Source organism: Emydura macquarii, unplaced genomic scaffold, assembly GCF_026122565.2.
Source record: "Emydura macquarii macquarii isolate MOO-44397 ecotype Brisbane River unplaced genomic scaffold, CSIRO-AGI_Emac_v2 contig_1790, whole genome shotgun sequence".
Taxonomy (NCBI): Eukaryota; Metazoa; Chordata; order Testudines; family Chelidae; genus Emydura; species Emydura macquarii.
This window is the reverse complement of record NW_027131927.1, coordinates 23,180,880-23,202,465: the sequence shown is the minus strand read 5'-3', so window position 1 is coordinate 23,202,465 and position 21,586 is coordinate 23,180,880. Positions and strand designations below refer to the sequence as shown.

General features: G+C 44.4%; 1 protein-coding gene across 1 annotated transcript in view; it reads left to right on the top strand.

Annotated features, from left to right (window-relative positions):
- Positions 1–12,806, top strand: part of MAPK10 (mitogen-activated protein kinase 10) — a 314,249-nt gene extending 301,443 nt beyond the window's left edge. Inside the window, exon 17 of the mRNA XM_067557119.1 lies at positions 12,446–12,806. Within this exon, the coding sequence (XP_067413220.1) occupies positions 12,446–12,588 (143 nt within the window). The 3' untranslated portion in view covers positions 12,589–12,806. The remainder of the gene's footprint in view (positions 1–12,445) is intronic.
- Positions 12,807–21,586: the final 8,780 nt, after the last annotated feature.

Below are 21,586 nucleotides of genomic sequence, written 5' to 3'. Positions count from 1 at the left end.
TCTGGCTTCTGGCCTCTCACCTGGTAGGGGGACAGAGAGGAGAAGCAGGGGGCAGGGCCTCATAGCGAGTGGGGCTAAGACCCACTTCAGAACCTACACTGGGTAAAGGCTGGTGCCATCCATGAACCACTGGTTGAGATAGCCCTACTGTGGAAAGTGGTACAAGGCCCCACAGATGCTTGAATAGGTCTTGTCATCACCTTCTCAACCTAATAGCTAGACATACATTCTAGCATGCTGTCACACTGGCTGGATTGGGGAGGCAGGGGGGCATTTTTAAACATCCGTATATCAAAATCATAATAATTCATGAGAGATTGTCAGGTACCGTTAGAAAGGCTATAATGTGCTAAGTAAGATGATAATGTTTATGTACATATGTGTAATGGATATGGTTGATATATCTGTATTTCAAATTATGCTGTGTCTGAGTGACACCCCAGACAGGATGGCTGCAGAACAAGCACCTGCTTAATGGCCCATTAAGGAAATTCACAGATACAATGGGCCAGGGGGAGAAGGCAGGGATATACATGATGAGTCACCAGGACTTACTCATGTAATTCTGGACTCCATCTTGTTTCTGTAAGATTTCCACAAGCAGCATGGCAAAGCCCAAAGGACATAAAAGGCAGCTGTCACACATCCATTTTGTCTTTAGTCTTCACCTAACTCTGGATCAACTCATCTACAACTGAACTGAACTTAACCCATGAAACAAATGACTGAGACCCATCCAGGTACTGGATATATACCCGAGGGACTATACAAGCCTGCAAACTCCACAATTCTACTGGAAACCTGATATAGATGGACTTTCAAATCATTTGTGTGTATCTGATTGATTTAACATTTCTCTTATAGTTTCTTTTTATAATAAGCCTTTAGTTTTAGTTACTAAAGGATGGGCTGGCAGTGTGGTGTTGTGGGTAAGATCTAAACTTATATTGATCTGGTACTGTGGCTGACCCTTAGGGGTCAGGAGAAACCTTTTTGGTAAGTAGCATAGTGTTTTAAATAACTGGTCTCTTTACTGGACCTAGTGGCCGATGGGGAGCCGGAGACTGAAATGCATACGGGGTCTGTGTATATTTTTATTTTGGCTTCCTGATAACCAATGTGGGGAATCAGAAGCACTGTTTGTGGCTGGTTGGGAAGTCTGACTTCAGTGTCACCCACCCTTGTTGGGAGAATCTGCTCCCTTTTACAGCCTGCCCTGACCTTGGCATTTTCAGGTAGCTACCCTAGGCACGGACGGGTCACACATGCAACTTTGTGAAAACCTCCAGCAAGGTGTGAAAGTTGCTCTTCTCCATCGCACTGTGATCTGGCCAACCTGCAGTTTCCTCCCACACTGTGGCACTTACTGTAACACCCAGTTAGGGCCAGCCTTGGTGATGGTGTTCTTGCACCTCAGAGACACACCACCACCTACATTCCCCCACCACCACACACTGTGTTACGGAAAGGTTGAAATTAGCCTTATGGGTCAGTATGTCAGTTCTGTATAGATCAATACCAATGCTGAGTCGAACTAGTCATGATTAGAAAGCAAGGAGTCCTGGCTCTCAACTAGTATGAAGTATTTGTTCTTCTTTCTGGAAGGCTGAGAGATATCAGGCATTAAAATGAAGTCCTGCTCACTATCGTCTTGCTTTTGTTCTCCCACTTGAAATCTGACATGAATTTAGTTGCTACCACAGTAGCACACCAAAGATAATTAGATGGCCCAGGGATTTAGATCCAAAAAAACCTTATCATCATCTTAGCTTTAAACGGATTTAAAGTATGAATCTTTGTGTAATAATCAGCTGTTGAAATCAACTGGAAATTCAAATGGAAATAAGAAACAAGACTGTAACCAGAATGACTTGATTGTTAAGGTCTGAGATCCTGTGGTTTGCCAAGGATAGACACTCTCTGGCAACCTAGCACTTACCCATTAGGACAGTAAATGTTTCCAAACACTGGCCCCTGGACTAGTGATCTAAAACATGTAGTCAAGGTTCAGATCTGAATGCATACTCCTATTTTGGTTTGTTTTTCATATATAACGGATACAGGCTCTACAAGTCAATATTCATAATCAAATTTTGAACTAACAAATATGAGATGGAATATCAGGATCCTGAATTTTGCCTTGCAAGAAGGTCTTTGATTTGTTTACACATGGAAACAGAAGCAAATTGCTAGCTCAGAAATGTAAAACCTAGCTACTTGCTGTAAAGTGGTAGGGTGACCAAGTTAGATAGCTGGATCTGGTGCTGACATTAGATAAGTTCTCTCTTCGAGTGATTGCTCATATGCATTCCAATTTAGGTGTGTGCGCACCCCGTGCACAGATTCCCGGAACCTTTTTCCCTAGCAAGCCCCGCAGGGCCAGCTCAGGCGCCCCCTGGAGTGCCGCGCTCATGTCGCGGTATAACGGGTGCTGCTGGCCCCCAGTTCCTTCTTTCCGTCTGTGACGGTTGCTGGAACTTCTGCCACTTGCCGTTGCAAGCAGCAGTCCCTAGCTATTTGCATCAATTAGAAGATTAGAGATCAGTTGTTTAGAAGAACTATTGTTATTCAAAGACAAGGACAGTTAATTGAAGCCACTAACTTTGTGTTCAAGGGCCCTTAGGGGTTTTTGACCAGAGCCATGCCTGGCTCCGCGGGCTTCAAGAGCTGTTCCCTCTGTGCGAAGCAGTTTCCTGTCAGTGACTCCCACGATCGCTGCCTCCGTTGCCTTGGAGAGCAGCATCGACGAGAGAAATGCAGGATCTGCAAGTCCTTTAAGCCCCGCACCCAAAAAGAACGGGATGCGAGGTTGAAGTCACTTCTCATGGAAGCTGCGCTCCAACCGGCGTCCGAGCTGTCCAGGTCACCGGCACCGAGTCTACGCTCGGTGCAGAGCACACCGCCGGCACCGACTGCGGCACTGAAGGTTTCCGTGCCGAAGAAGATCAAGACCGCCGGCAGCATCTCTAAAGACTCCTCCCGGAAGCAAGGAGAGGAGAAGGAGACACCCCAGCCATGTGCCGTGGAGGTTCCTCCGGCACCGGTGTCTCCTCGTAGGGAGCCTCCCCTGACTCTAAAAGGTGGGGGAGAGCCTCTACAAGGACCGTCGACGCCGGAGGTGTTCGATGCGGCAAGGGCCCTCATGACCTTGCCCGCGCCTCTGTCCCCTCCTCGGCCGAGGGGCGCGGGACCGGCATCTCAGGGCAAACCCGCGCTGGGTGGCCCCGGTGGGTGGAGGAACCAACGTTCTCAACCCTCACCCAGACGGTCACAGAGGGCATAGAGTGCATCCCCTCCGAGCTCCGACTCTAGGTCATCGAGCGCCTCGGCACCACGGCACTGGGGGCGGTCTAGAGGCTCAAAAAGCGGGCGCTCGGCTGTCAGAGTTGACTCCAGTACCACTCAGGAGTCGGACTCGAGCCCTCTCGAGAGCGGAGAGGCGCGGCACTGTAGCAAGGTTCGGGACACCCCCTCCAAGATGGCACCGACCGCATCGGTACCGTCCTCTACCGTGGGGGCACCGGCACCGGGGCGGTCGATGCTGCCTAATCCACCAGGGCAGCAGACTTCCCTGATGTGGTCGACGCCGTCCATGCCTCTGACTCCAGGGTTTCCGGCACCAACCCCACCGGTACCGCTACCGATGGCACTGCCTCAGACGGCACCGACGACACCGGCACCGTCGTACACGGCACCGAGCCTGTCGGCACCATCGTATGCGGCACCGAATTTGGTGGCACCTTCGTATGCGGCACCGAGCCTATCAGCACCGAGGCACACACTTGTCCCGACGGCCTCGGCACCGAGCTTTGCGCTGGAAGCAGCGCAACGTCCACGGTCGAGGTCCTCAACGCGTAGCCGTAGAAGCCACCGCTCCCGTGGCGGGAAACGCAGACATAAGCGGTCCGGCCGCAGACGAAGAAAATCCACTAGTTCGTCTAGTCGGTCTTAATCCAGGAGGCATCGTAGGCACCGGCGCTACTCTTCCTCCTCTTCACGGAGCCGCTTCCCGCAAAGGCGTCATAAGAGACAGTCTTGGGACTCGGGGCGCCGGGATCACAAGGGGGATTCTGTGCAGTTGCCTGTACCAGGGTGGCAGCAGGGACCTTAGCACTGGCCATACTGGGGGCCGTGGGCAGCTCAGCAGGCTCAGGGCGCTGACTCGCTCCACTCCGGGGTGGTGCGGCCTCCCCCTCCCCCTTCGCAGTTGCCACCACCCATTCCCTCTGATTGGGAATCAGACCCAGAGAAAGGCCCATCTACAGGGCCTCTCCCCTTGGCCTCCTCTTCATCCCCTGATGAAGGCACTTCCAGGGACCATAAGCCGCCCCTCTTTGATTTTAGGGCGCACCAAGAACTCCTTAAGCGGGTGGCGAATAACCTAGGGCTACCACTTAAGGAGATGTCCAAGCAGGACGACCCATTGTTTGGCCCTTCAGGGTCCTCAGGCCCTTCACGGGTGGCCCTCCCCGTTCATGACAGGGTCATGAGTATTGCCAAGGCCCTATGGCAGACTCCTTCCTCTGTTCCCGCAACATCCAAGGGAACAGAGAGAAAATATTACGTACCTAAAGAGAATTTTGAATTTCTCTACAGCCACCCGGCCCCTGGGACTCTGGTAGTCGATGCGGCGAATCAAAGGGATCGCTAGGGCGGCCAGGGGAGTACCCCTAAAGATAAGGAGGGGAGGAAATTGGATTTGTTTGGCCACAAGGTGTATTCCACGGGGGCACTTCAATTGAGGGTGGCTAACCACTAGGCCCTCTTGGGCAAATATAACCAGAATTTATGGGCCTCACTACAGTGGTTGGTTGCTGCCCTTCCCCCGGACCAGGCAGCGGACCTGGCCACGGTGGCACAGGAAGGAGAGGCCGTGGCCCAGGCGGCTTTGCAGGCGGCCAGTGATGCGGCCGACACTGCCAGCAGGGCGATGGCTTCGGCCATAGTTATGCGCCACTGTTCTTGGCAACAGGCATCGGGGTTGTCAGTGGAGGTCCAGCAGGCCATTCAGGACCTCCCCTTTGAGGGATCCGCCCTCTTTTCGGAGAGGACAGATGAGAAGTTGCATGCCCTCAAAGATTCTAGGTCCACCTTGAGGACCCTAGGGCTGTACACGCCTCAAGCAGCAAGACGCCAGTCTCGCCCACAGCCTCAGCGCCAGCCACCTCCCCCGCCCAGGCCAGCCCCTAGACCCACTCAGCAGAGGAGGGGACGGGACCCCTTTCGAGGGCCTAACCGCCGGGATTGGCAAGGCTCCTCTGTGTGGGTGCAGCAGGGCGGAAAAACCGGTGGCGCGAATGGTAATCAACGCTTTTGACAGCGATTGTGAGGGTGGCGCTTTTTCCTTCCCCCCCTGGGTCATAACCAACCCTTCGCGAATAGGCTTCGGCCATTCTATCATGCTTGGGAGGCAATCACGACGGACCGTTGGGTCCTGGGAGTCGTCTTCAGGGGATACGCCCTGCAGTTTACGGCTTCTCCTCCGGAGTCTCTTCCTACCCTGTCAAATATGAGGGCCCCCACACACAAACAGCTACTACTACAGGAGGTCCACTCTCTCCTGGAGCTTGGTGCGGTAGAGGAGGTTCCACAGACAGAAAGGGGAAGGGGTTTTTACTCTAGATCAGCGGTTCTCAACCTTTTTTTCCCCGAGTACCACTCGGGCCAGGTGCAGTCAGGTCAAGTACCACTTGACCTGACTCTACATGACCCGAGTACCACTCGGGGAAAAAAAGGGAGGGGACCTGCGGCGGGGTTTCGCGGCGGCGGCAGGAGGGATTTGCGGCGGGGTTTCACGGCGGGGGGAGAGACTTGCGGCGGCTTACATGGGAGAAACAATACCCGCCGCCGAAACCCTTCCGCTGCTTGCCCATTTTCGGCAGCAAAGTTTCGCAAGGGCGGGCGGGAGGGCACTTCCGGTGGCGGATTCGGCTCGCGTACCATCCAGCCTTCTCGTAAGTACCACCGGTGGTATGCGTACCACTGGTTGAGAACCGCTGCTCTAGATACTTCCTGATCCCCAAGGCCAAGGGGGGTCTGAGACCGATCTTGGATCTCCGTCGTCTGAATAAGTATATCAGACGGACTAGGTTCCGCATGGTATCCCTTGCCTCCATAATCCCGGCCCTAGACCCAGGTGACTGGTACGCTGCCCTCGATTTAAAGGATGCTTATTTCCATATCTCCATGTTGCCGGGACATAGGAGATTCTTGAGATTCAGGATACAGGGAGGCCACTACAAATTCGCGGCACTACCCTTTGGCCTGTCCTCAGCCCCAAGAGTTTTCACTAAGTGTATGGCGGTAGTGGCAGCCCACTTAGGGGGTTCAAATCTTCCCTTACTGGGATGACTGGCTCATCAAGGGTAGATCATGTGAGCAGGTGCAGCACAGCCTGGAGCTGGTTTGCACCACATGCACCAGACTGGGCCTGCTCATTAACGAGCAGAAGTCCACGCTCACCCCTCAGCCGCGTTTCGAGGCAATTGGATCCCTGATCATAGAGTTACAAACGTCTCCCACGACGACAGCCAGACGCTGTTTACAGTTGTTGGGGCATATGGCAGCCTCCACGTACGTGGTGAGGCTGGCCCGCCTTAAGCTAAGGCCCTTACAAGCATGGCTTGTACTATGCACCCTCTAGACACTCACTGACTAAGGTGGTCACGGTTCCCGCACAGGTGCTGTCCTCCCTCAATTGGTGGAGGGACCCGAGAGAGGTGCTCAAGAGAGTTCCGTTCAGAGACCTGACGCCATCTGTGACCCTTATCACGGACTCCTCGGATATGGGATGGGGAGCCCACATCAGCAGAGGCCTGAGTACCCAAGGGTTATGGTCACCGGAGGAGAGAGCTCTACATATCAATGTCTGAGAGCTCAGAGCAGTCCGGTTGGCCTGCAAAACCTTCCTCAGATTCCTGAGGGGCGAGGGGGTCCTCATGGACAATACAGCAGCCATGTTCTACATGAACAGGCGGGGGGAGCGTGCTCCTCGGCCCTGTGCCAGGAAGCTATGAGTCTATGGGAATTTGCAGTGAGACACGATTTTCATATCTTTGCCTCTCACCTCCCGGGGATCAGGAACGAAGAGGCAGACCGCTTAAGCAGGTCGTTTGCTCCCCGGCACGCGTGGTCGCTTCACCACGAGGTAGCGACTTCAATCTTCCGTGTGTGGGGCACTCCCCTTCTGGACCTCTTCGCATCCTCGCGCAACAAGAAGTGCCCGAGATACTGCTCGCTCAGAGGTCGCGAGCCGGGCTCCCTGTCCGGCGCGTTCTTAATAGAATGGTCGGGGGTCCCTGATGTACGCCTTTCCCCCCCATCCCTCTCCTCCCTCAAGTCCTCCTCAAGCTCAAGAGGGGCAAGGCGGAGGTCATCTTGATTACCCCAGCGTGGCCGAGGCAGTTCTGGTACAGTACACTGCTTGACCTATCCATTGCTACGCCGATCACACTCCCCACCCGGTATGACTTGCTCTCCCAGGACCAGGGGCGCCTTCTGCACCCAGACCTGGACTCCCTCCATCTGACAGCTTGGAGACTCTCTGGCTGACGGAAGGTAAAAGGGCCTGTTCCTTGCAGGTCCAACAGATTCTACTTGGTAGTAGAAAACCCACGCAGGTTACATACCGGGCAAAGTGAGGTGCTTTATGACTTGGGCAGAGACCAGGGGTGTTATTCGTACCTGCTCTCCCATACAGGTGATTCTAGAATACCTTCTAAGTCTTAAACTCCAAGGCCTGGCCTTGGCCTCTTTGAAGGTACAGCTGGCGGCTATTTCGGCTTTTCACCAGCTGATGGAGGGACGGTCACTGTTTTCCCACCCCCATGTCAGTTAGATTCCTGAAAGGGGTGGAGAGAGTGTTTCCACAGGTTTGAGACCCCGTTCCCCCCCTGGGATTTAAACCTGGTCCTCAGACAGGACCCCCCTTTGAGCCCATGGCTACTTGCTCCCTGCTCCTCCTCTCCTGGAAGGTAGCATTCCTGGTGGCCATCACTTCCACCAGGAGGGTCTCTGAGTTAAGAGCACTAACTTCAGAGCCCCCCTATACTGTTTTTTATAAGGATAAGGTCAGGACGAGGCCCCACCCAGCCTTCCTTCCCAAGATGGTGTCCCAATTCCACTGTAACCAAGGTATTTGCCTCCCTGTGTTTTTCCCGAAACCACATGGTTCGGTCGAGGAACGGAGATGGCATTTGTTGGATGTCAGGCGGGCCCTGGCACACTACGTGGAGAGAACCAGACCCTTCCATAAATCGACACAGCTGTTTGCAGAAGTGGCTGATCGGATGAAAGCCTCCCCCGTCTCCACCCAGCGAATCTCCTCTTGGATCACATCATGTATTAAGCTCTGTTACGAGCAAGCGAAAGTGCCACTACCTGGAGTGGTAACGGCACATTCGACCAGGGCACAGGCCTCTTCGGCTGCCTTCCTGCAGAACGCGCCACTGCAGGAGATCTGTAGGGCAGCCACCTGGTCGTCAGTTCATACGTTCACGACCCACTACGCCATTGTTCAACAGGCGAGAGAAGACGCAGCTGTTGGCAGGGCTGTGCTGAGCAGAGCCACTCATCAGTGACTCCTACCCGCCTCCAAGGGTATGGCTACTCAATCACCTAAATTGGAATGCATATGAGCAATCACTCGAAGAGAGAAAACAAAGTGACTTACCAGTAACTGTTGTTCTTCGAGATGTGTTGCTCATATCCATTCCAAACCCACCCCCATCCCCGCTGTCGGAGTCGGCAGAAAGAAGGGACTGGGGACCCGCGTGGCCAGCAGTGCCCTTTATACCGCGACATGAGCGCGGCACTCCAGGGGGCGCCTGAGCTGGCCCTGCGGGGCTTGCTAGGGAAAAAGGTTCCGGGAATCTGTGCACGGGGCGCGCACACACCTAAATTAGAATGGATATGAGCAACACATCTCGAAGAACAACAGTTACTGGTAAGTAACCTTGTTTTACAGAATTAATATTTAATTAAGGGCAAGCTGTTCTTGATATGACATTTCTGTCAAAATATTAGGTACAGTAAGTTTCTTTTGCTAGAGAGTATGATCTTCAGCAGTAGATCATTTTTTCAGGGAATTGAACTTGAGTTGCCCTAGCAATGGCCTGTGAACATTCCAAATATGTCTCATCTCCCTAGAGCATGCAGTAGGACCTAATGCAGAGAATATGGATTTAGTGGTGTGGAAGGCATGAGATAGCCCTGGCTTGTGCTGTGTTACAGTATTTCTCTCCTTGCAATGCGAACCCAACTTGTTCGTTACATATGAACATCAGATTACCAGTAGAAATGTGGAGTTTGTAGGCTTGTATAGTTCCTCTGGTGTACATCCAGTACCTGGATGGGTCTCAGTCCTTTGATTCACAGCTTCAGTTGTAGATGACTTGATCCAGAGGAATGAAGACTAAATAGTCCACATGCAGAGTTTGTTCAAATTCGCCCATGAGAATTAGCAGCGTGATTCCAGGCTGGTGCTGGGAGCTCAATCTTGCAATCCAAACTCTCCCTGACAAGCTTGGACAGATTTGAGATAAAAAGGATCAGTCCACTAGAGTCTTTTATAGGTCTATGCAGGCTGACCGATACTTTCTTGACAGCAGGTATCTGCTCGAACAATTAATAGATGATTACTTGGGACTTTGAAGTACCATCTCCCATGTCCTGAGTACACCAGTAACTAGTTACATTAGCACAAGGTAATCCGCCATTTACAACCATTCACAGGTGTTTACTACTTACACTTCAAAGAGAAATACAAACAATAGTATTGTTACAATCAAAGTTCCAGCTGCATGTTCCTTTTGAACTCTTAAGCAACAGAACAGTGATAGACAGGAAAGCAGTTTATCTACCTTGCTAACAAGATAAATAACCACCAACAATACACTTGCATGTCAAAACTCTAGTCTACTTATAAGGAATGACCCTCACTACCTTTGTATTTTCCTATAATATATCTTGAAAGGTCAGAGTTGGGCCATGCAACTTGCAAAGTTGCTTAGCTCTTTTGGGCCTAGTATCACAGCTGAAAGCTAGGAAAGCAGTAACTTTAAAGGGGTGAGGGGAACCCTTTCCTCAGCTATAGGGATTGATCCTCCACACACCAACGTCAATGGTGCAGAACCATGTTTTGAAGCAAAATTTTCCCCCCCCTTCAGTTTCTGTTGTTACTTTGCCCAACTCTAATGAAGCTGCTCACATGCCAAAGGAAACGGCCCACTAATGATCTGATCTAAAGTTGAGGTCAAAAGGTTTCTTTTTATTTATCTCAATGATCTTTGGATCAGACCTTAATTGCCTTGATTAAAGAGCAGATTTTTGTCAGGTAGTTTGAGACTGCAAAAGCAAAACCTGAGATGTTTTTGTTTAAAAATATCTATCATCTGTGAATACAGAGTCATACGCTGCCTTCATTCAAACCCACCTGATTTGGCCAAATGATATTGAAATGTAATGTTCCATAGCCTAGAATCATCTAGAAGTGTAATGATAAAGAAAATTGCATGTGGAAAATTGTAGATAAATACCCGTGAAATATGTAGCGATCCATTAGAAATGAAATTCTTTAGCCAGGAAGACAAAACATGCTGTGTTCAAAAAATGTCATTGTATCATTTTACAAGTTTTGCAGCATCAAATCAAGAGGCTAATAGTTAACCAGCTATTCAGTATTACAAATTCATTGCCAATGTAAACTAGTTGAAAGCAATTCTGGGCTTAGGCAGACTCTGGGAGTTCTGCAGCAGCAAAAAGGAGCACACATCTAGAGCACTGTGAATGAGTGTCTTGTTATTTATATGTAATGATATGTCTGTAAGGGGGGAAAGAAGATATTAAATTTAGGGTACAAAGGTTTGAGTTTGGAATGGACGTTACTCATAAGTGCCAAGCTATGAGTGAGTTATGCTGGCTGTCCTAAAATGAGTGACATTAAACCCTTGATTCCACCCCACACCGTCATTTATTCTGTATATGTCATATATGCTGCTAAAATAATATTGTAAGAATGTTTTAGAGAGTTTTAAAATATTTAATGGGGTTGTTTTCTGTCCTGCCTCAGGTACCATCAATCTAACTGCAGGATGCAGAAACCTTTATAAAAAAAAAAAAAAAAAGAGCTAAAATAGTTTTTCTTTACCCTGAAAATGCAACAGCTTTAATGTCTGATTTCTTAGGATCTTGCAGGGCCAGAAGCAAGTGCTATGTCCCGCAATGGGATCTCCTGTTTCCAGATCTGTGGAGTCATATGATATCAAACATTAAAGTCATGACATTTTTAACTGTAAAGAAAAGCTGTAAGTAAGGCAGAACTGACTTTAACCATCTTGGATTTTGGATAGCATAAATTTGGAGGGACTTTCTACACTTGGAAGGAAAGCACATATTTCCCAGGCAGTTAATTTAAAAAAAAAACAAAAAACCCAGTGCCAGCTATTTGCTACTCTGGGGGCTGGGGTGTTAGGTCCTGCTGGGAATGGATTAGGGGGTGGAGTACTAGGGAGCATTAAAAGGTAAATGGTAAATTCATTCTTCATATGGTTCTACAATTTATCACATGGATATCATCACTATATATGAATGGGGGTGAGTGTGTCTTTAGACAGATACAGATGATAACCTTCACACTGAAGTCATGCTAATAATCATTCTCCCTGATAGTTAATTTGAGAATCTCAAAGTGCAAACTGATTTGGGAAGTTTAGGAAGTTTACTATTATCCCCATTTTAGAGATAGGGAAAACTGAGATACCAGAGGTTAAGTGACCTGCTTGTGGTGATACAGTAAGTCAGTAGCAGAATCAGGCGCAGAGACCAGGTCTGTCCCCATTTTCTGTGCTTTAGCCATTGAACCATATGTTTCCCTCTTAATAATATCATATGGTATACTTTTTTATTCATTGTGTAATTGGATCCCACAGGTTCTTCCACCAAGCAAGCGATCTGGGTTGTTGGCAGAGACTAGGAGATCTGATTTTCAAATTTTCCTAGATATTTTCTATTCACTTGGCTTCTGCCTCCTACAGTCTGTTCAAACTCAATTTCAGCAGACCACAAGCCGCGTGCCTGAATTTTTCATGGCTGTTAAAAGGATCAACGAATTCACTTTATAATAAATGTGAATTTTATTCAAAACAGCCTTGTGAGGTGGAGAGTTTCCCGCCAAAACTTCTGTAGTTTAAAATGTTAATCGAGACTAAAATTTGAGGGCTGGAAAGGGAACCTCTATGGTCCCAATCTTATAGCCATCAAAGTCAGAAGCCTAACTTCCATTGACCAGGGCTCCAAGGCTGAGCTTTCTGTTGACCTTCCACTGTTGTTTAAAATGTTGTGTTGTCCAAATCCCTGTTGCCACAGGAAATGCCTTATTTGTCTTCAAGTTGCAAGAAGTCCTTGGGTTTCAGGTTTAATCACATTGGTGTTCATTTTCTTAGCACAGGTGCAGCAGTGAACAGCAGTGAAAGCCTCCCTCCATCCTCATCTGTCAACGACATCTCTTCCATGTCCACAGACCAAACCCTGGCATCTGACACCGACAGCAGCTTGGAAGCTTCTGCAGGACCCCTCGGTTGTTGCAGGTGACTAGCCGCCTGCCTGCGAAACCCAACGTTCTTCAGAAGATGATATAATTTAGGGGGGAAATAATAACAAGAATGAAAGATGGAAAGGAAGAGAAATAAAATATAAAGATTTAAATGAAACAAAACCCTTTCCAGCCTGCCTCTCCTACAACATTATGTAATGCAGCTAAGCTCAAGTGTATATTTATTATAGTTGCTCTGCTTTGGTCTTCTTCCAATGATGCTTACTGAAAAAAGGAATTAAAAAAGCCTTTTTTTCATAAAATGTAAAAATAATGGCTGAAAAACCAGCAACCTGCAACCGTCCTTTTTCACACTGGCATGACAAGGTGTGCAGTAGCCACTCTATGTATGTATGTATGTATGTGTGTGTATCTGATTTCACTATCTTGCTAATCTATTTTATCTACTTCTGCCCACTTAGACAATTATAGATACACACACACATTTATCTCAGTACATGTACAGCACACACAAAAATGTGCATGACACTATGTGCAGCTGTGTATCTATATACATTGTGTATACATACACAGTATGCACTCTAGAACTAATTGCCCATTTCATGTGAACTACATAAATACATCTTTAACATATTGCCAGTATATAATCTGTTCAGTTTGTTCATTAAGTTGTATATCATATAAGATTTGTAAAAGCAAAAATAATAAGTTGAGCCTGAGCTCTCTCTCATACCCTTGAAGATGTAGCACCCAAATTTCAACTGATATATATATTTTTAATAATACCAGTTTGTATGGAGGATGAACGGAATGAAGATTTACAAGGAAAATGTGCATCACTTGTGCATGCTAATGTTTATTGCTTTGATTTTTTAGAACAGATACTGAGCTAGGACCAGGTTAAAAGGAAGCACATCTGTCTTTGGGATCTGTTGGGCTGAGGATGGAGGAATTCTCCTGTTAATAACTAATATCTCAGCCCACAAGGACTTCAGAGACAAACTTTTCATAGTGATAATAAGTGAGTTATTTTTCTTAGCTTATTGATAGGCTTATTGTTAATTATAATGTTTCTGTGTGTTAGGCGCTGAAATCTGGGGGGATAGACTCAGATAATAACAAGAAAGCTGTACACAATTTTTGTGTATATTTTGACTAGGTCCTTCGTAAGCCAGGATTTCAAAGAAAGGATGGTTGCAATCTATTCCCTCTAGGTTATTTGTTGCAGCAAAGGAGTTGAATTCCCTTTAAATAATTTCCCTGTGGGAATTATATTACTTGGATACCACTGATTCTATAGTTGCTTTCAGCCTTTTTTTTTTTTTTTTTTAAACACTGGTGACAAATCATCTGACTCCTCAAAATGCTTTATCATCTGGGCTACACATCACAGGTTAGTGAATGACTGGTCAAATATTCTCATATACTTAATATGCTTTGCCTTTATTTAACAGCCAGGATCCAAGCTGACAGTGTAACAATCAGGGTCTTAGGCAGTTTTGCATATTTCTAAAGAAGCCAGTCCTGAGTAAATAGCAATTGGATTTTGACAGATAACAATATTTTGAACTTGCAACAGTGATCAGTGTCAGGTCTTTTAACAGCATACAGCAACACTGTACAATTGTTTAGGGCAACTGAAGAACAGTTTTTCCTTCTGAAACAGCAATGAGAATTTTAGGTAGGCAAAATGTAATTGTCTGAGTTAGAATTTAGCCAGGATTCTGGGGTTCACATCTCTCCTCTTATCCAAATGTGCTGTGCCATCTGTAATGTATGCCTCATCCAAATGGCAGGAAGAGTTAATCTAAAATAGTTTATTCTATTTAATTGTAATGTATGACTTTTTTTGGATCTACAAATATTTGATTGGGCAATTGATAAACCTGCCATCCCTAAACTGGGGAAAATATCTAACTATCAACTGAGATTTTATCCAAAGTAAAAAGCAAACAATAAAGCTTCCACTCAAGTATGTAAAATAAAAATAAAAAATAAATGTAATGTAATCTCAGAGTTAATAGCTCTGAGTGGTCTTGAAATTACAATATAAAGTAATTTTTCCCCAGGTATGTTTTGGTGGCTTTTTTTTTCATTATACATTTTTTCATATATTGAAAACAATTATGTAGGTGATTTTCTAAAAACTCAGAGCAGTAGGTGTGAAAGCAATAAGTATAAACAATAATAAATTACTACTGCTAAATAGATTTTGCAATATTCTCTCTTAAAGCCATGAAACATCCAATCACTGATTAGTAACATGACGTTAATCCAGCCTCAGTTGAATGCAAATACTAGTGAAATGTTTAAAGGGATACCACAATGCATTGTGGGTGTGTTAAAAGCAATAACACTGAGGAGAACTCCTTAGCAATAATAGCTGTTATCAGCGCCAGATTTCAATCATCATACATTAGAGAATTCATGTCTAGTTTATATCCTCTTGGCGTGCACCATTTTTGGTTGTCTTCTCAACCAAGAAAAGGGTGAGCCTCTTGGAATGACAGGTTATTTAGATGAGTGCAACTACAAACATGCCATAGACTTGAAGACTTTCAGAACAATTGCAGTGCATTGACAGTAATGCTGTGAACATTGCTATGCAGGCACTAGCTGTGAAGCACTCTGTAGAAATCTAATTAAGGTGTATGAAAACTCTCCCAAGTTTAATCTGTCAAAACTAGAACAACCACCACTCTTTTGTGCAGTATCATTCAATTTTCCGTGGGCTTAAGAAAAGGAGGGGTGCAATTATCACCATAAAAGATGTCCTGGTGATTGGCACTATCAGAATCCCGAAAATAGACAGGCATTTAAATATACAGTATCCCCTAAAGCCCTGATTCAGTAAAACAGCAATGCCTGTGTCTAAGTCACACTCAGGTCAATGGGATTTACATACATACTTATAATTAAGCATGTGCTTTAGTCCTTTGCTGAATAGGGATGAACATACTAAAGTGATATACTGCATTAGGGCCTAAGACAACAATTATCACATTTCTTTTTGTCCATCTTCCTTTTGGGCAGCTCTGGTCTTTGAAGGGTGCCAAGGTGTCCATACTGAACATTGGATCAAAGCCATCAGCAAACAAGCACTAGACCTTTTTGGATTTGTCAGACCCTCAAACACAAGTATCATCATTTATTTTCCCTTCGGCTCAGGAAATTGATGCTGTCAGCACATAACCTAAAGGAATAGATGTACTGCTCAACTAGAAACTACAGTGACTGATGCTCTGTAAATACCTATAGATAGCTAAAAACCTTCATACAGTTTCTGAAGTTCCAGCCATTTGTCTTTCAAGCGTTCTCCTCATTAGTCCAATACGGTGGCCAACATGAAATGATGGATGCTTTTATTCTCTCTTGCCAGTGATTTTTAAATCTACCTCTGTTTTTAATAATATTAAAAATGTTGATTAATACCTTGCACTTATATAAAAACTTTTAACTGAAGTTCTCAGAGTGCTTTACAGCTGTGATTATTATAATCATTTTAGAGATGTAGAGAATGACACACATTTTGGCTAAATACCAGATTTAACGCCTGAAGATGCAGATAGGCACCTCGTGGGATTTTCAAAAGCACCATTCTGCATCTGTAGGTATCTAATACCTTTAAATATCTGCCCCATGTGACTTCCTTAAATCATGTTGATAGACATTGGCAGAGCCTCTAATTCCAATCTCTGCTCTGAACACTAGTTAAAGTCACTTTAAGAAGCTGTAGAGGAAGGAAGTGATTGAAGAACCTTTCCAAGGAGCTACTACATCTTTAGGGGCAGCTTTCTAAGTTTCTGGATGGTATGAGAACCCTACAGGAATTATAGTGCACTAGTGCTTCTAAGAGACTGATATTTTTCCTTGATGAACTTGAAGGCAGTTGAAAGAGACAGATTGTCATGGAGGTATTGAAATTAATCTTGCTCCTACAGACTTGATGGCTGTTGGAAGAGTGATTTCTTTTAAGGCTTACTCTGCTTATGCAACACCCACAATGCATGACCAACTACTCATTTCCTTTGCAGAAAAAATATAGACTGTAATAGAAAATTATCACTGGCCTATAGAATTTAAATAGATAATTATACCTCTGCTATAGAATTCTAAAGATAGCTTCAAGAAATGTATAGAAAGGCTCTCTTTCTCTAGATTTTAGCTCTACCGGTTTCATTAAATTCTAAGGAAACATTCCATGAGGATTGTAATGTATCTTTAGGCAATTAAAGTATTTCTTTAAATTGGTCCAAACTAAGATATTTGCAACTCACATTTTTGTTCTGAATTATTTTAGTTTACATGGGATGCCTGCTGCAACCGCAAGTTGAGTAGGTTATCATCACAAACAGTACACCAATGGTAGCTTATTTTGTTTATCAGAACCAAGACGACTAATATATCCCTAATACATTGAATTTTTCCTTTCAAAATTCTTTTCTTCATGGTATGAAGTGGTAACCTTGGGCCTAGATCAGATGATGATGTGGCAGTACTACTCTGCTAAACTTACAGGCCAAGCTGAAGGTCTCATATGTGGTTTCACCTTCAGACTCTTACCTGGTGCTTAATGAAGAAACTAGATTTCTGTCAGTGCCTTTAGGACCATTTCCATAAAATTGCCCCTTCATTAAATGCAATCCAAATTAATAATATTCAATAGAGTTAGTTATACATTTGCTGACATTTTTTTCATTTGAACATGCAAATTCATCAGAACCCAAACTGTTTGTGAGAAAGGGTTGGTTTTGATTAATCTTCCAATTTGAAAAATTTTGGAGGGAAGAAAAAAAGTTTTGAATTGCTAAAAGATCCCATGTTGACCTGATCTGATTTTTATTATGATGATCAGTTTGCAAAAATTTTCAAGATTTTGACTTTTTTGTCCCTATTTGAGATAAGACAAATTTTCAAAATCTCTAAACTTTTCATGGGATGGGAAAAGTGTTTCTCACCCAGCTATACTGTTTAGTATTTCTGAGGAGAGGAACTCAGAATTAAAACCTGCAGGGAAAGAATTAGATTGATTTTTTTTTTTAAATAGGGAGGCAACCCAAGTCAGGGTTAGGTGCTTAGGTTTGTATTTTTCTGTGTGTGTTTTTAGGTTCTTAGTTTAATGCTAATTCTTTATCCAAATTTTTTAATGTGGATGACCCTGTAAATGACCCTGTAAAATTAATCAAACCCTGCATCTTCAAGAATCTGATATGAGCTTGTTTGAATGTACATCAGTTTTCAAAGGCCACTTTTAACCTGTGGCAGGCTCAAAATGAACTTCAAATAAATTAGTGAAATATACCTCCTAGACAAAGAACCTCCCCTCCCCCCCCATGTTCAATGGATTGAATATTTCACAAATATGTACTGTTTTAATTTAAAAAAAATTATCTGGGAACAAAAATGAATGTCATCTTTACTGATGAGTTGGAAAATAGCCCTGCCCAGTGGAATCCATGAGATATATTAGGGACTTGTCAGTAAGACCCTGTATCATCTTCTTTTTTTAAAATTAGGTATTGATTGCAAGAGCTGCATAGTTTAAACCTCATTCCTGTTCAATCTCACCAACAAATGGGAGGTTAAGGCTTTTGGAGAGGGTCTAAGTCTGCAAAAGGAACATTGGGAACTCCCACTGAGGCTCAGTGTATCATTTCCAGCTGAGGCTGAAAGATTGAACTGTGTATACTCAAGTAAGACATGGTCACTTTGGAAACCAAAATCCCCCACTGTACTTATCACTTTATACAGACACACCAGTTCTCTTTGCTAATTTTCACTGAACAGGGCCAGTCTTTTCTTCTAGAAAACCAGATATTTACAATGTAAATAGCTACACTGATTCTTTTTTTTTCTCTGTAACAATCACCACCCTCTTTTTTTTTTTTTTTTTTTTTATATAAAAGAGGAAAAGGCCACTGTATGCCTAAATGTAGTTGACATCTGGCTATTTCCTTCGTCAGGCATGTACTGAGAAGGAAGATCCAGGGGTTTCAGTGTACATAGAAAATCACGTATATTTAGTAAATTGAGTAAGTGGGACTTATGGCCAGTATACATTAAAAAACAACAGTAACAAAATCTCCAAAACCTAACAGGAAAACTAACAGTTCACCTTTCCATATCCATCCTTTAATCCTGCATGAGTGTACTTCAAAGTATAACTAACACTGAGAAGGACTATACTATATCATTGTTGATAAAAGCAGATTATTTAAAAAAGAAAAAAAGAAAAAAAGAAAAAGCCAGTAACAGTTCAGCATCCAGATTGCAGGATAAATGTCTACCTTTGTTGCAAGGTCCTAGTTTGAAGGGGTAGCCACAGACAGTGAGCGTGGATAAACTGAAAGTGACGTTTGATAAAGAACTAAACATATTATCATTTCCCACCCTCCTGCATTCCCTGTGGTGTGAGGGGCCCATATGGGCCTTGGCTTAATTCATTAGCGTTTTGTGGGTCAGTATTGACCCACAAATGCATTCTGATAGCTCTGAGTTATCAAAAGCAGATGGGATTTTCCTTCCACCTCAAAAAGAAATCCTGTCTGCATTAACTTACCAACTTCACCCATTAACTTCAAGAGAAGGGTGGGTGCACCAAATTATCTAGGGTCAGGACTCAAATGAAATACTATAAGCACTCTGTGTGCGAAGCCCAAAGTACACCTCTTTGACTGTACACTGGGAAAGCAGCTGAATGGGACCCTTTTTACCTGTGAAGAAGCTGTAGCTAATGAGCGAACTTCACTCCTCCTCCTCATGGGACCTGCATGAGGTTGGTGCACTGCTTATGCCCCATTATGAGGAGTTTTAAAATACTGTAGAGACCTTGTTGAGGGCTGTCTGCACAGGGGTGCATTTCACCTGGTCTGAACATGCATATATGTCAGGAGAGATTGTGACTGGTCTTATAAGGAATATTTGGGTTGCTTTCTTTAGCTCTATACTAATTTAATTTAAATAGTTTTATTCTAGGAATCCTCTATGATTTTCATATGTGGGAGGGGGGTGGGGGGGATGAGATGAGAAAAGGCAAACACAGTGAGCCCCTCTCTGTTTTCTTGCCTCCTTTCCTTCATCCCTTATTAAATTAAAAGTATAAATCAGCCTAAAGCAACTCTCAAATTATTTCTATGCCTTTAAGCAGCAGAAAAGAGTGGGGTTTAAGTAACATTAGATTTGTCTTTTTGTGTTTAGCTGATGGTATTAGGCTATGCAAAGCTGAGCCCGCTGCAGTGATCAGGCAAAATGAGCTGAGCTTTGTGGTCTATCCCTCTCCCAGTTTTCATGCAAAGACATGAGCTAAAACATTTAATTCAAACTCCATTGATTTGCAAGGGAATTTGGATTTAAAGTCTAGGCTCCAAACACCAATATAAGGTTTTGGTTCCAAAATGGCAGATGGTGATAGGGATATTTTCCATTTAGATGTATTTAATCTTCCAAAACAGGTCAGGTGTGTGGTTGGGGTGTTTTGGGGTTTGTTTGTTTTTTTTGGTGAGGTTTGCACCTCTCAAGCGTGGAAGTCAAAATCTTTGTGAGAACATTTCATGAGATTTCTGCTGAATCCAAATCTGAACTCTAGCTGTGTTTTGACTTCAAACAAACCCTAAGTCCTAAATAATAGTGGTTATGGATCAGGATCTGGCCATTGCCCTTCATGGGAGCTGTGACTCAAGCACCTTTAAAGAACAATAGACCCTAACCTGGAATTTCAGTTTTTTAGTCTGCTGCTGTCACCTTTAATTTCACTTGTTTGGTGAAAACTAGTTTATAGCAAATAATCTATGTTGAATAGCATTTATAGAAATTAGATCAAATCACCTTTGCAAAACTCTACCTGTCCATTTGTTCAGGGCACGTAGATAAGCTAGGGGTGTCGTCATTGTGATTAAGATCAGCAAGTAGACTTTGTGCCTGGCAAAAGTTCATGAGGAGACAGATTAAGGATATTAGTGCAGGTTCATTTTAGAAGTTGGTATGACTTCAGTTAATTTGAATTGTGGAGGCAGATGCTGGTGTGCTGGAAAACTAAAGCCTGATGGTCCTGGAGCTTGAAACTGTGGCTAACAACCAGTCATTTTGGCGCTGTCCATCTTACTAATCAGTGAGTTGCAGGTCACTGAGACAAATACTAATGGAACAAGCCTTTCCTCATTGCAGTTTGTCTCTTGTAGGGTTTTTTTTTTAGGCAGGGGGAGGGGGTAGTTTCATCCTATTGTTTAGAAAGAATGTGTTTACATTCTCCAATTAAACTGCTCACTGCCCTGTGGCTAAGACTTTCCTCAAACCAATACAAATGAGAGTGAATTGAACTCCCATTTTAGGTTAATAAACCTTCTCCAGCAGATGATCATGATTTTTAATCATAATGTTTTCTAAACTCTCCTATTAACTGCACAGCTTGAAGCCTGAATTGCTAAGTGAGCATGTCTTCAAGAAAATGTGATTATGAGTCTCTTGGTGGATGGTGCATTGTGAGCAAGTTTAGTTGTCTTAATTACTAATGATTTCTTAATGGATTTGTCATATTTTAAAATGGGCCTATGGGAAGGATTAATTATTGTTTGTCTCGTTGATGCCTCTGGTGAATGCTCTGTCCATATCCCAGCAGGACACATATATAATAGTAATTGGGCCAGTGAAAAAAATAGCTACTTTTCTGAATGCTTGTGCCTGATAGACAGATGTGAGCTTTTGTTAAGTCTCTTTGTAGGGAGCAGCTGGCTATCTGCTCTGCAGTGAAATACTGTAAATGTGGAACAAAAGATTGGGTATTTAAAACTTTTTCTGTGTGGAGGATGATTGTGGAAGGAATTTTAAGATGGTAAACAACTTCCGGCTAAGGCTAAGGTGAAGATGTATGATCTCATCTTAATACAAACTATGTATGTTGTTTGCAGCGGTGTTGCAGCCAGGTTAGTCCCTGGGTATTAGAGAGAGAAGGTGGGTGAGGTAATATCTTTTATTAGACCAACTTCTGTTGGTGAGAGAGACAAGCTTTCTATCTGCACAGAGCTCTTGCTTTTCTTTCGC